Source organism: Budorcas taxicolor, chromosome 13 (assembly GCF_023091745.1).
Source record: "Budorcas taxicolor isolate Tak-1 chromosome 13, Takin1.1, whole genome shotgun sequence".
NCBI classification, from domain to species: domain Eukaryota; kingdom Metazoa; phylum Chordata; class Mammalia; order Artiodactyla; family Bovidae; genus Budorcas; species Budorcas taxicolor.
The window spans coordinates 52,650,052-52,665,300 of record NC_068922.1 but is presented as its reverse complement, the minus strand read 5'-3'; the positions used below and the strand labels follow the sequence as shown (position 1 = coordinate 52,665,300).

The following is a 15,249-nucleotide window of genomic DNA, read 5'->3' as shown; positions in this document are numbered from 1 at the left end:
AAATGAACAAAAAGCAGCTACCTCTAGAGATCCTCGAAAGGAAAATCCACCCATCACCTAGTTTCGGTTTCTGTTTCCAAAGTGCTCTCTTCTGCATCCATGATCTCATTTGTTCTCTTCTAGTCCAAGGAAGGAGGAGGGGAGGGATGAGCCCTCTTTATCAGGGAGGGGGTCAAGGCCCAGGGAGATGACGCATCTGCCCAGGCTTAGCTGCTTCTTAGCAGGAGTGCAAGCTTTCATCTTTGGGAGCAAACAGATAGTCCAGGTTGCTTCTCTGACCAGCCCCTTGATAAAGGACCCTGTGCAGACCACATGTCTGGGAAGTGGGGGCTGCCCTTCCCTAGATGAACTGAGAAAGGGCCCACGAACCCAGCTGGGAAGTTAAGTGCTCTCAGCTGCTGCGACCTGCCGCCTCTCCCTCTGGGCTTGGGTGTCCTGTCTGTAGCCTGGGGATGACAGCAATTTCTTAGGAACCCCCTGTATGGATGGCACTGGCGCTTAGGAGGACTAAACCAAATGGTCCTCCCTTCCTTTGTCCCCAGCGATATCTTTCCCATGACCAAGTCTCAGGCACCGCCTCATCGGCTTTCAAGGGCAGATGAGATGAGCACTTTAGCCCTGACTCTCTCAAGCCCTCTCCCCACAGGTGCTGGACGAGGCCCGGGTGCAGAAGCCTGTGAACGTGCAGATGCTCTTTTCCAACCCGCTGGATGAGCCGGTGAAGGACTGCGTGCTGATGGTGGAGGGCAGCGGCCTGCTGCTGGGCAGCCTCAAGATCGAGTGAGTCCCACACTGAAGGGCTGGTAGGGGATGCGGGAGGGGGTCAGAGGGACCTCCCTGGAACCCCAGGCAGGGTAGACAGAACTCTGCTAGCCTCTGAAGTTGGGAATCTGCCCATAGGATGCACACTTGCATTTGGTTTAGGGGTTCACCAAACTTGAACTTAAGAGAAGTCCAGGTCTTCAGTGCTTGGAGCTGGTCCTTATATCTGGGAGCTCATGGGACCCCTACCTTCCCCGCTGAGGGGTCCCAGGGCTGAAGGGGCTCGATGACCCAGGGTGGCAGCTAGAGGGAGTTGAAGGAGCAGTGACCTCGACCAGAGCAGGACTTGAGGCCTCACACTGACTCCTGCCCTTCCCCATCAGCGTGCCAGCACTACGCCCCAAAGAGCGGTCCCGCGTGCGTTTTGAGATCCTGCCCACCCGGAGTGGCACCAAGCAGCTCCTCGCCAACTTCTCCTGCAACAAGTTTCCTGCGATCAAGGCCATGCTGTCCGTTGATGTGGCTGAGTGAAGGGCCCAGGGAGCCCCATACAAACTTGGGAACACGGAGCAGGCAGGATTTGCCTGTGGAGTGAGCCCCTGCCATACTCATTATCCAGCCTGGGAAACTCACTCCATCCCCCAAGGTGGCCTGGATCCGGAACTCCAGCCTCCAGCACACACCCCCTCCTTGCTGCCAGGCTGGGCTGGTTCCACCCTGGCCCATCACTTGATCACTTTTGCACGTTCCCTGAGCTTCTCCCCGATGCTGCCTGGTGTGTGAGCCCCATGGCCCTGCTCAGCCCTCATACCCTCAATGTTGTGGGCACGGAGTGGCACCTGACCCAGCGACTCTCCAAATGGATACTGGGGGAGAAGATGGTCTGGACTGTGTGCTGATCCCCAGCCTGCAGTTGGCACTTTCCTGCTCCTCCCCCGGGTCATTGTGGAGGTGGGGGGTATGATGATTAGCCATCCATTGTGACACTCACAACTACCCTCAAAATAAATATTAAAAAGAGTGTGATCACACAGCACTGACTCTACAAGACTGCTGCTTCACCTAAGGTGGTGGAGAAGGAGACAGCGGGCCTGGGGCCATATCCTTCTGGAGGAGGGATGGCATTGGGGAAGCCGTGCTCCCCACGTCCCAATATCCAAAAGGAGTGGGCTGGTTCCCTGTGGCTCCAGGTGCAAAACTAGGGAGACATTTCAAGTCAGTTTAGGAAACTGCACTAAGATGATGTCCAAAAATCGATTGACTGCCTTGGGAGGGAGTGACTTGTCTAGGCAGGTTCAGACATTGTGGGGCAAAGTGAACCCTTCCAGGACCCTCTACAGGCATCAGAGTGAGAAGGGACTTCAGTCTTCACTGGAACCTTCTGCAGAGCAGCTGTGGGTGGTGGTCTCTGCTCACACTGGGTTCACCCCAACTTGTGCCACACTCCTCCTCTTGCAGCCAAAGCAATGCTAACTCCACAGGAACCTTCTCTACCTTCACACATGCTCTCGTGGTTCCTCAGTCTGTGCCCCTTGAAATCGCCCCAAGCAGATCCCATAGCCTTCCGTCACCGGTGCTGACTAACCTCGTTTTGGCGATCATGCCTCACTGTTGGGACATAAAGGACCAGTCCCATCTAAACAGAAGCTTCAGCCTCACATCCAGCTCAAAGTTTCTTCCCTATGCTCAACTCAGGCCTGACCCAGGCTTGTAGGAAGCACTGTCCATGCCTTCCTCTTACTTCCTCCTTCTTTTGTTGCTGGATCCATTAGAGTTGGAGCAGGGAGAGAGGAAATTTAGAGAAAAACCATAAAGTTCCATTTCACTGGTGCTGATGTGGTCTGGCCATGGAAGCCCACCGCATGGCTGGAGTGTTGATGCAGACTTTCTGCACTGTGTGTCCCCCCAGATTTGGGCCCCCAGAGTTCTCCCCTACCTCGAACTGCACTGGAAGTGTGGTTCTATAGTGATGGCTTGAGGCCAGTTCCGTTTGTGGGCTCCACTGCCCTGCCCCAGCTGCCTCCTCTCTCCCTTCTTAACTCAACCTGGTCCAGCCTCAACTGCCCAATTCAAGTTCCCCAGGTGGGCAGTCAGCATCAGAATCTGTGTCCATGTCTGCTCCCAGTGTCAAGGAGCTCTCACCAGGGTCTGTTTCTGGTGTCTGAATGCAGCTGGGCCTCCCATTCTCTGCAGGACAGCAGGCTCTGAGCTGTGGAGGGGGAAGGTTGTCTCATCTCTTGAAGCTTTGCCCCTCTCTCAAGTGCCCCTTGGGGCTGGGCTCCAGGTCAGAGTGAGGAGGGGCAGGGTTAAATAGACATACTTCTGCTCTGGTTTCTATCAGAAACAAGGAAATCCAGAGGTTTCCATTTCCTCCCATCTCCATGAGGCCTGTCCCAGACCTTAACTCTGTCAAGCATCAGCCAGTGTCTCCTGAGTGCGTCCTTTCTGCCAGTCTCTCTCCAGGGAGATGAAAAATCAACAAGAGCTTGACCCTGCCTTTGGGTTTCCATCCTCAGGGAAATCTCCTAAGGTGTAATGGGAAAAGTCCATGTAGAATTTCTAATCAACCCCAAGCACATGTGTCTTAGAGCTATAGCTAAACACCCCTCTGCAACTTGGCTTCTGAAGAATTTAACAATAAAACAAAGTAATAGCAGGCCAAGGCCTCAGCACCACATTTATTTCTGGTAGACTTAAAGTTAGAGGTGGTACTGACTTGTGAGATGCAGTGGGCCTGCTGACTGAACCCCAAAATTAGGTGGTCTTGCTCCGTTGGTTAGGATCTATGCTCAGCGACCACAGCAGGGAAACCCAAACGGCCAGGGTCCTAAACAGGATGGGCGTTAGTTGCTCTTGTATAAGAGCCAAGGGAAACAGAGGGACACAGGCTTCCTTGTCTTACCTCACTGTTATCCTCCGCATGTAGCTTCCACCTACCGGCTCCAGGTGACTGTTACAGCTCAAGGCAAAAGCCGCAGGCTGTCCAGCAGGAAGGAAGAAAAGGCAAATCGATGGGCACCCTCTTTCCCATTGAGGGGACAATCTGAAAGTCAAAAGTTGAAATTATACATTTCACTTCTGCAAACATCCCATTGGCCAGTGAAGCTAAAAGTGATTTCTTTTTGAAATGAATCACACTGATATATTTCTAGCCAAATTGACTGGGAAAAATTAAACAATATACAAATTACAACTATGATGAGAAAAGCTACAGCTATTTAAAGGATATGGAGGCATATGTGAACAACGTTTTGTCAATAAATCAGGCAACTTAGATAAAACGAATTCCTTAAAGGACACAAAATATCAAAATTCATTCAAGAAAAGTACGTATTCCCTATATCTATTGAAGAAATTGAAATTGGAGTGAAAACCAGCAGGAACTGTTCAGGAGCCTAACCAGCCACAGAGCAGGTGTTTGTTTTGTCAGTATGTTTTCCTGCAGTTTGTTATACAGGAAAGGATCCATTTCTTTCCATTTCCATGCATACATTTATGTGCTCTCCAGGAAAAATGTTTCCTCTTCTGAGAAACCTTCTCCATTTCCCTCCCAACTTGCTGCACCCAAACACAGTTGGCGTCTCCTTCATCTGTGACTCCCTTCACTGTGTCTTTTTAGACCACTTGGCTTAAAGTCATCTGGGTCATCTCTCCGCATCTTAGACTAGTACTTGTCATGGGCAAAAACCAGGTTTCCTTTAGCCCTGCATCCTCCACACTTAGCAGTGTCTGGTGTAGATGAAGTACTCATAGATATTCACTAAAGACCAAAGAAGTGAATGATATTGTAGATGAATAAATGAATGAATGAATGAAGTGACCAATTGGAATCACTAAAAAAAAAATGTAATATCTAACCTTCATTGAGAGGGTAAATCTGTAAGTCACTGTTCTAAGGATTCTTGAAAATCTATTGAGTGCCTGTTATCTGTCAGATATTGTGCTCAATATTTCACATCCATTATCTTACTGAATCCTATATACCATTCTTGAGTAGCAATTCTTATTATTCTTATTTTTGTTCTTTTCCTTTCTCTTTAAATAGATTTTATTTTTTAGAGTAGTTTTAGATTCATGGCAAAATTGAACAAAAAGTACAGACATTTCTCACATATCCCCTGGTCCCACATATGCATATCCTCCCCCATTATAAATATTCCTACTGAAGTGGCAAACCACTTCAGCCTTCTTGCCTTGAGAACCCCATCAACAGCATGAAAAGGCAAAATGATATGACACTGAAGATGAATACCCAGGTCGGCAGTTGCCCAATATGCTACTGGAGAAGAGCAAAGAAATAGTTCCAGAAGGAATGAAGATGCTGAGTCAAAGTGGAAACAAAACCCAGTTGTGGATGTGACTGGTGATGGAAGCAAAGTCCATTGCTGTAAACAATATTGCACAGGAATCTGGAATGTTAGGTCCATGAATCAAGGTAAATTGGAAGTGGCCAAATAGGAGATGACAAGAGTGAACATCAACCTTTTAGGAATTAGTGAACTAAAACAGACTGGAATGGATGAATTTAACTCAGATGACCATTATATCTACTACTGTGGACAAGAATCCCTTAGGAGAAATGGAGTAGCCCTCATAGTCAACAAAAGGGTCCAAAATAACAGTACTTGGGTGCAATCTCAAAAATGACAGGATGATTTCTGTTCATTTCCAAGGCAAACCATTCAATATCACAGTAATCCAAGTCTATACCCCAACCACTAGTGCAGGAAAAGCTGAAGTGGAACAGTTCTATGAAGACCTGAAAGACCTTCTAGAACTAACACCAAAAACAAGACATCTTTTTCATCATAGGGGAGTGGAAAGCAAAAGTAGGAAAACAAGAGATACCTGAAGTAACAGGCAAGTTTGGCCTTGGAATACAAAATGAAGCAGGGCAAAGGTTAACAGTTTTGCCAAGAGAATGCACTGGTCATAGCAAACACCCTCTTCCAAAAACATAAGAGATGACTGTAGGCATGGACATCACCAGATGATCAATACCAAAATCAGACTGATTATATTCTTTGCAGTCAAGGATGGAGAAGTTCTATACAGTCAGCATAAACAAGCCCAGGAGCTGACTCAGATCAGCTCAGCTCATGAACTCATGTGGCTCAGATCATGTACTCCTTATTGCAAAATTCAGACTTAAATTGAAGAAAGTAGGAAAAACCACTAGGCCATTCAGGTAAGACCTAAATCAAATCCTTTAATATTATACAGCAGAAGTGACAAATAGATTGAAGGGATTAGATCTGATAGACAGAGGGACTGAAGAACTATGGACGGAGGTTCATAACTTTATACAGGAAGTGGTGATCAAAAACATCCCCAAGAAAAAGAAATGCTAAAAAGACAAAATGGTTGTCTGAGGAGGCCTTACAGATATCTGAAAAAAGAAGAGAAGCAAAAGACAAAGGAGAAAAGGAAAGATATACCCATCTGAATGCAGAGTTCCAAAGAATAGCAAGGAGAGATAAGAAAGCCTTCCTCAGTGATCAGAGAAATAGAGGAAAACAATAGAATGGGAAAGACTAGAAATCTCTTCAAGAAAATGAGAGCTACCAAGGGAACATTTCATGCAAAGATGGGCACAATGAAGGACAGAAATGGTATGGACCTAACAGAAGCAGAAGATATTAAGAAGAGGTGGCAAGAATACACAGAAGAACTGTACAAAAAAGATCTTGATGATCTTTTTAAAGATCAAAAACATCTTGATAACCACGATGGTGTGATCACTCACCTAGAGTCAGATATCCTGGAGTGAGAAGTCAAGCGGGCGTTAGGAAGTATCACTACAAACAAAGCAAGTGAAGGTGATGGAATTCCAGCTGGGCTATTTCAAATCCTAAAAGATGATGCTGTGAAAGAGTTGCACTCAATATGCCAACAAATTTGGAAAACTCAGCAGTGGCCACAGGACTGAAAAAGGTCAGTTTTCATTCCAGTCCCAAAGAAAGGCAATGCCAAAGAATGTTTAAACTACCACACAATTACATTCATCTCACACGCTAGCAAAGTAATCCTCAAAATTCTCCAAGCCAGGCTTCAACAGCTGTGAACCAAGAACTTCCAGATGTTCAAACTGGATTTAGAAAAGGCGGAGGAACCAGAGATCAAATTGCCAATGTCCATTGGATCGTAGAAAAATCAAGGGAATTCCAGAAAAACATTTGCTTGATTGACTACGCTACAGCCTTTGATTGTGTGGATCACGACAAACTGTGGAAAATTGTTAAAGAGATGGGAATACCAAACCACCTTACCTGCCTCCTGAGAAAACTGTATGCAGGTCAAGAAGCAATAATTAGAACTTGACATGGAACAACAGACTGGTTCAAATTTGGGAAAGCAATATGTCAATCCTGTATATTGTTACCCTTCTTACTTAACTTCCATGCAGGGTACATCATGGGAAATCCTGGACTGGCTGAAGTACAAACTGGAATCAAGATTGCCAGGAGAAAAGTCAATAACCTCAGATATGCAGATGACACCACCTTTATGGCAGAAAGCAAAGAGGAACTAAAGAGCCTCTTGATGAAAGTGAAAAAGCTGGCTTAAAACTCAACATTAAAAAAATGAAGATCATGACATCTGGTCCCTTCACTTCATGACAAATAGATGGGGATACAGTGACATTTTATTTTCTTGGGCTCCAAAAATCACTGTGGATGGTGACTGCAGTCAAAAACAAAATAAAAGATGCTTTCTCCTTGGAAGAGAAGCTATGACAAACCTAGACAGTATATTCAAAAACAGAGACATTACTTTTCCAACAAAGGTCTGTATAATCAAAGTTATGGTTTTTCCAGTAGTCATGTATGAATGTGAAAGATAGACCATAAATAAGGCTGAGTGCCAAAGAATTTATACTTTTGAACTGTGGTGTTGGAGAAGACTCTTGAGAATCCCGTGGACTGCAAGAAGATCAAACCTGTCAGTCTTAAAGGAAATCAACTCTGAATATTCATTGGAAGGACTGATGCTGAAGCTGAAGCTCCAGTACTTGGGCCACCAGATGCAAAGAGCTGACTCATTAGAAAATACCCTGATGCTTGGAAAGAAGGCAGAAAGAGAAGGGGATGACTGAGGATGAGATGGTTGGGTAGTATCACCAACTCAATGGACATGAGTTTGAGTAAGCTCTTGGAGATGGCAAAGGACAGGGAAGTCTGGTGTGCTGCTGTTCATGGGGTCACAAAGAGTTGGACATGACTAATCAACTGAACAAAAACTAGAATAGTACATTTGTTACAACTGATGAGCCTATGTTGACACATCATTATCAACAGAAGACCACTGTTTCATTAAGATTCACTCTTACTTTGCCAACAAATTTTCGTCTAGTCAAGGCTATGGTTTTTCCAGTGGTCATGTATGGATGTGAGAGTTGGAGTATAAAGAAAGCTGAGTGCCAAAGAATTGATGCTTTGAACTGTGGTGTTGGAGAAGACTCTTGAGAGTCCCTTGGACTGCAAGGAGATCCAACCAGTCCATCCTAAAGGAGATCAGTCCTGGGTGTTCATTGGAAGGACTGATGCTAAAGCTGAAACTCCAATACTTTGGCCACCTGATGCCAAGAGCTGACTCATTTGAAAAGACCCTGATGCTGGGAGGGGTTGGGAGCAGGAGGAGAAGGAGACGACAGAGGATGAGATGGCTGGATGGCGTCATCGGCTCAATGGACATGGGTTTGTGTGGACTCCAGGAGTTGGTGACGGACAGGGAGGCCTGGTGTGCTGCAGTTCATAGGGTCACAAAGAGTTGGACACGACTGAGTGACTGAACTGAACTTGCTGTTATACATTCTATGGTTTCAGATAATTTTATAATGCAGTGGTACAGTGTACCACTGTAGTACCACAGTAGCTTCACTGTCCTAAATATCCTCTGTGCTCCCTCCATCTCTTCTAATGGCTGGCAACCACTGATCCTGTTACTGTCTCCGTAGTTGGCCCGTTTTCAGAATGCCATATAGTTGGAACCATACAATAGGTAGTTTTGTCAGCCCTGCTTCTTTCACTTAGTAATATGCATTTAAGTTTCCTCTGTGTGTTTTCATGACTTGATAGCTAATTTATTTTTACTGCTGAATAATATTCCTTTGTCTAGATGTGCCACAGTTTGTTTATCCATTCACCCACTGAAGGACATCTTGGATACTTCCAACTTGCAGCAATTATGAATAGAGTTGCTGTCAACATCCATTGGCAGAGTTTTGTGTGGACATAAGTTTTCAACTCTTTTGGGCAAATATCAAAGAGCCTAATTGCTGGATCATGTGATAACAGTATACTTATTTTTATAAGAAACTGCTAAATTCTCTTCCAAAGTAGATATACCTTATCATTCCCACCAACAATGAATGAGAGTTCCTGTTGCTCCATATACTCATTGTTTTAACTTGCATTTCCCTGATTACATATGAAGTGGAGTATCCTTTCATACGCATGTTTACTATCTATATACTTTCCCTGGTATACTGCCTGGTAAATGTCTTTGGCCAGTATTTTAGTCAGAGTGTTTATTTTCTTAAGGCTGAGTTTCAAGAGTTCTTTGTATAGTTTGGATAATAGTCCTTTATTAGATATAACATTTGCAAATATTTTCTATTAATGTCTGTGGCCATTTTCTCATTCTCTTGACAGTCTTTTGTAGATGAGCAACTACTAATTTTGATGAAGTCCAGCTTATTAATTCTTTCAGGTGTCATGCCTTTGGAGTTGTATCTAAAAAGCCATTGCCAAACCCAGGGTCATCTATACTTTCTCTTATGTTGTCTTCTAGGAGTTTTAGCATTTTACATCTTTAATATAGGTCTGTGATTCACTTTGAGTTAATTTTTGTAAAAGGTATAAAGTCTGTGCTTAGATTCGCTTTTTTTACATGTGGATGTCCAATTGTTTCAGACTCTTTTGTTGAAAATGCTATCTTTTCTCCATTGTATTTGCTCATTTGTCAAAGATTAGCTTTGTGTACAGACCCCATATGTATGTGGGTCTATTTCTGGGCTCTCTCTTACATTCCACTGATCTATTTGTCTATTCTTTCAGCACTACCACGCTGTGTTGATAAGTGTAGCTTTACAGCAAGTCTTGAAGTTGAGTTGTGTCGGTCCTTTGACTCTGTTCTTCTTCTTCAATGCTGGCTATTCTTCTTTGGTGTTGGCTATTCTGGGTCTTTTGCCTCTCTGTATAAACATTAGAATCATTTTGTTGATATAGACCAAATAACTCTATGAGATTTTGATTGCAATTGCTTTGAATTTATAGATTAAATTGGGAAGAACTTACATCTTGGCAGTATTACGTTTTCTTATCCATAAACATGGACTATGTGTCCTATATTTAGTATTTTGATTTCTTCATCAGAGTTTTATAGTTTTTCTTATATAGACCTTGTATTATTTTCTTAGAATTTTATCTATTTTATTTTGGAGGGTGGTGAATTAAATAATATTATGGATTTTTTAAATTTCAAATTCAGCTTTTCATTGAAGGTATATAAGAAAATGATTGACTTTTATATTAACTTTAAATCCTGCAACTTTGCTATAATAGATTCTTAGTCCCAGGAGTTTGCTGTTGTTGTGACTGATTCTTTCAGATTTTCTGCATAAATAATAATGTTATCTATGAACAAAGATAGCTTTATTTCTTCCTTCCCAATCTGTATATATTTCTTTTTTTTCCTTCTTCTTGTATTAGCCAGAACTTCCAATATTGAAAAGAAGTGGGAAAGCTTATAGTATGATCCTTGCTTTGTTCTTGTTCTTAGTGGGAACGCTTTTAGCATGATGCTATCTGTAGGCCTTTGTAGATATTTTTTTTTTAAATCAAGTTGAGGAAATTCCCCTCTATTCTTGGTTTACTGAAGCTTTGAATTGAGCGTTGCATTTTGTCAGATGCCTTTTCTACACCTATTGATTTGATTGTGTGATTTTTCTTTAACTTATTGATGTAATTGATTTTTAATTAACTTTTATTGGATTATAGTTTATTTACAATGCTGTGTTGGTTTCTGCTGCCCAGCAAAGTGAATCAGTTATACCTATACATATTGCTGAATTGTGTCCAACTCTTTGCAACCTCATGGACTGTAGCCCACCAGACTCCTCTGTCCGTGAGATTTTATAGGCAAGAATACTGGAGTGGGTTTCCATTCTCTCCTCCAAGGGATATTCCTGACACAGGGATCAAACAGCCGCTCTTTAAGATCCTTTCCCCATATAGGTCATTACAGGGTATTGAGTTGAGTTTCCTGCACTATGTCGTAGGTCCTTATTAGTCATCTATTTTATATACTGCAGTGTGTATATGTCAACTCCAGTCTCCCAATTTATCCCTTCCACATTAACTGATTTTTGAATGTAGATCAACCTCCCAAACCTGGGATAAATCCCTCTTGATTATGGTAGATAATTATTTTTACACAATGTGGGATTTATATTGGTATTACTTTGTTGAGGATTTTTGCATCTATGTTCCTTAGAGATATCAGTCTATAATTTCCTTTTCCTGTAAAGTCTTTGTCTGGTTTTGGTATTTGTCTGGCCTCATTGAATGGGTTAGGAAGTAGTCTCTCTGCTTCTACTCTCCAAAAGAGGTTGTAGAGAATTGGTATAATTTCTTCCTTAAATGTTTGGTAGAATTCACCAGTGAACCCATCTGGACTGCTGCATTTTATTTTGTACTGATTCAATTTCTTTGATGAAATTTAATACATATAAGCCTTTCAGATCCTTCTGTGCATTTTGACAGATTGTGTGTTCAAGGAATTGGTCCATTTCATCTAGATTATATTAATAAAATTTATGGGCATAGAGTTATTCATAATATTTATCTGTTTTCCTTTTAGTGCTCATGGGATTTAATGATGTCCCCCCTTTCATGTTGATATTAGTAATTTGTGTCTTCTCTCTTTCTTCTTATTTAGCCTGGCTAGAGTCTTATTGATTTTACTGACCTTTTCAAAGAGCCAGTTTTTGGTTTTGTTGGCTTTCTCTCTTGATTTCTTATTTTTCAATTTCTTTATTTTTAAGTTTTATTTCCTTTATTTTGTTTACTTTGGATTTTATTTGTTCTTTTCCTAGTTTCATAAAGTGGAAATTTGGATTATTGATTATAGATCTTCCTTTTCTAATATATGCATTCAGTGCTGTAAATTTCCACCTAAGCACTGGCTTGCTGCATCTTACAAATTTTAAGTTACATTTTAATTTAGCTCAAAATTTTTTTAAATTTCTCTTGAAATTTCCTCTTTGACTCATGTATTTAGAATTGTGTTGTTTAATCTCCACGCATCTTGGGATTTCCAGTTATCTTTCTGTTTTTGGTTTCTAATTTAATTCTAGTGTTGTCTGAGAGCATGCACTGCACAATCTCTATCCCTTTAATTGTTAGGTGTTTTATGGTCTAGAATATGGTCTATCTCGTCTTATGGTCTAGAATATGTTATATCTTGGTGAATATTCCATATAAGCTTGAGAAAAACGTGTAGTCTGTTGTTAGGTATATTAATCGATAGTTGCCAATTATATCCAGTTGATTGATGGCATTGTTGAAAATCCTTATGCTTTTCTCCTTGCTAGATCCGCCCGTTTCTGATAAGGACATGCTGATGTCTCCAACTATAATAGTGGATTTCTCTATTTCTCCTCACGTTCTGTCCGTTTTTGTTTCACATATTTTGTTGCTCCATTGACAGGCACATACATGTTGAGGACTGTTATGTTTCCTTGGAGAATGGACCCCTTTATCATTATATAATGCCCTCTATCATTTCTGATAACTTACCTTGTTCTGAAATCTCTCTTCTGCCTGAAAATAATATAGCTACTCCCAGCTTATTTTGATTAGTGTTAATATAGTGTGTCTCTCTCCATTCATTTTTAATCTATATACATTTTAATATTTAAAGTGGATTTCTTCTAGACAAAGTATATTTGCCTCTTGTTTTTCAATCCACTCTAACAATTTCTGCCTTAATTGGTGTATTTAGATCATTGACATTTGAAGTAACCAGATATAGTTGGGTTACTATCTACCATATTTATTACTGTTTTCTATTTGTTTTCTTTGTTCATAGTTCCTAGTTTTTTCTCTCACTATTTTCCTGCTTCTTGTGCTTTTAATTGATCCTTTTATATTATTCCATTTTATCTCCTGGCAGAGCATAACCTTTGTTCTTTTTAAGTGCAAGTACCTTAGTATAATAATAATCCAAAATCTTTCTTCCTGTCCCTCATATCACTGCTATCCTTCATTTTGTTATTATGCAAGCATATATATATATATATATATACATGATATATAAATACAAAATCAAATATATTGTTGCCATTATTATTTTGAATAAACTACTATCTTTTAGATCAATTAATAATAATAAAAACAATAAAATCATTAGGGGAATTTTCTCTGATCTTCACCAAGAAAATTTGGTAAGGCTTCTGGAGGGAAAGCCCACAGAAGTGTTGGGATCCTCTATGACTGGGTCCCCCTAGAGTGTTTTTTTTTAATTAATTGATTTTAATTGAAGGCTAATTACTTTACAATATTGTAGTGGTTTTTGCCATACATTGACATGAATCAGCCATAGATGTACATGTGTTCCCCATCCTGAACCCCCCTCCTACCTCCCTCCCTATCCCATCCCTCAGGGTCATCCCAGTGCACCAGCCCTGAGCACCCTGTCTCATGCATCGAACCTGGACTGGTAGGCTATTTCACATATGATAATATATATGTTTCAATACTATTCTCTCAAATCATCCTACCCTCGCCTTCTCCCACAGAATCCAAAAGACTGTTTTTTACATCTGTGTCTCTTTTGCTCACATATAGGGTCATCGTTACCATCTTTCTAAATTCCATATATATGCGTTAATATACTGTATTGGTGTTTTTCTTTCTGACTTACTTCACTGTATATAATAGGCTCCAGTTTTATCCACCTCATTAGAACTGGTTCAAAGGCATTATTTTTAATAGCTGGGTGATATTCCATTGTGTATATGTACCACAGCTGTCTTATCCATTCATCTGCTGATGGACATCTGGGTTGCTTCCATTTCCTGGCTATTGTAAACAGTGCTGTGATGAACAGCACTCCTTCAGTAGCTACTTACTTTAGATTAATCCTGTAAAAACTAACTTCATTTAAGATGAGTTACCTTTAAAATCTTATAAACAAAGCAAAAAAAAAAAAAAAAGAACAAAACAGTCACATATTTCAGGTTTTCCTGCTCTGGCACTGGTTCCAATAGAGGTTGTGCTCATGGATTTCTCTGTATTCACCAGTCTCTCCAATTTAGGGGACAGCAGTGTGCCGTGTGACCTCACATCTCTTATGGATCTAAGAAGAGGGTTTTTTTAATCAGTTTGTTCAGATTTTTACTTGTTGACAGTACAGAGTGGTGACTTCTAAGCTTCTTGCATGCTAGACTGGGAAGCTAGAAGTCTGTTCTAAGCATTTTATAGGTATTTGTTGATTTAAGCTTCCCAACAAATCTTTGAGGAAAGGAGTAACAATAATCTTCACTTTACAGATAAGGGAACCAAGACTTCAAGACTTAATTAGGTCACAGGAGAATTAGTAAGTGGCAGTGCTAGTGCCTAGGTAGGCTGGCTCTAGTGCCTAACCTCTATGTTATGCTGTACTCCCTACACAAATCCTGAAAAGGTATCCAGTAATAAATGCCATCACAGGTTTACAAAGAGATAAGGAGGTAAAAGACGAGAAACTCCAGGAAGTGTGCCTCTGCCATAGAGCCCAGCCCTGGAGAGGCATCCTTGGATGCCTCCTCCCAGGCTGCTTTCCTGCAACGACTTGATTCCTGGCTCTCTCTTTCCACACTGAATACATGCCATTAGCAGGGGAGCTAAGAGTCCCTCTTCCCAGAAGCAGCCTCTTCACCCGCCCTGCTTTTGGCTCCAGGCCACTTCTCCTCCCAACCTTGATCACATTTGCCTCAGAAGCAAACTTCAAACAGCTGAATTCGACCAGCATCTCCTGGAACCTACCCCATAAGTAAGGGGTCCTCCTGCCATTAAGTCATTTCTCCTCCTTGCAGCTTTCTTAGGCAGACATTATTTACCCCCCACCTTATACCAGTATGGAAACAGAGGTTTAGCAAGTTCTCTCCATTCTTTGCTCTCATACTAGCCTTCACATACCTTTATGATCACCTTTACTGCAGTCATTTATCTGTCAATAGTTGCCATTATGCAAGGTAGAAACATAGGCAAATGTGTATAAAAATGATTTATTTATATCATATTATAATATACGATCTATTCAGTGACATTGCATAAGTTCAACATGTTTGAATTATTGTACAGCATAATTTGTCTTTGGCAAAACTGCAGTGAAATTAAAGCATTAACACAGCAATTCCAGGAGTCCTGCATGCTTTCCCAGGTGAACTGTGTCTCCGACTTTCGCTGAATAAACCCACAGCTTTAGCATGCTTCAGGAGAC

The 15,249-nt window shown here is 41.5% G+C and overlaps 1 protein-coding gene across 1 annotated transcript in view; it reads left to right on the top strand.

Annotated features, from left to right (window-relative positions):
* The window catches only part of TGM3 (transglutaminase 3), a 30,592-nt gene extending 29,299 nt beyond the window's left edge, over positions 1 to 1,293 (top strand). The window contains exons 11-12 of the mRNA XM_052651186.1: positions 647 to 780; positions 1,146 to 1,293. Coding sequence (XP_052507146.1) covers positions 647 to 780; positions 1,146 to 1,293 — 282 coding nt within the window. The remainder of the gene's footprint in view (positions 1 to 646; positions 781 to 1,145) is intronic.
* Positions 1,294 to 15,249: the final 13,956 nt, after the last annotated feature.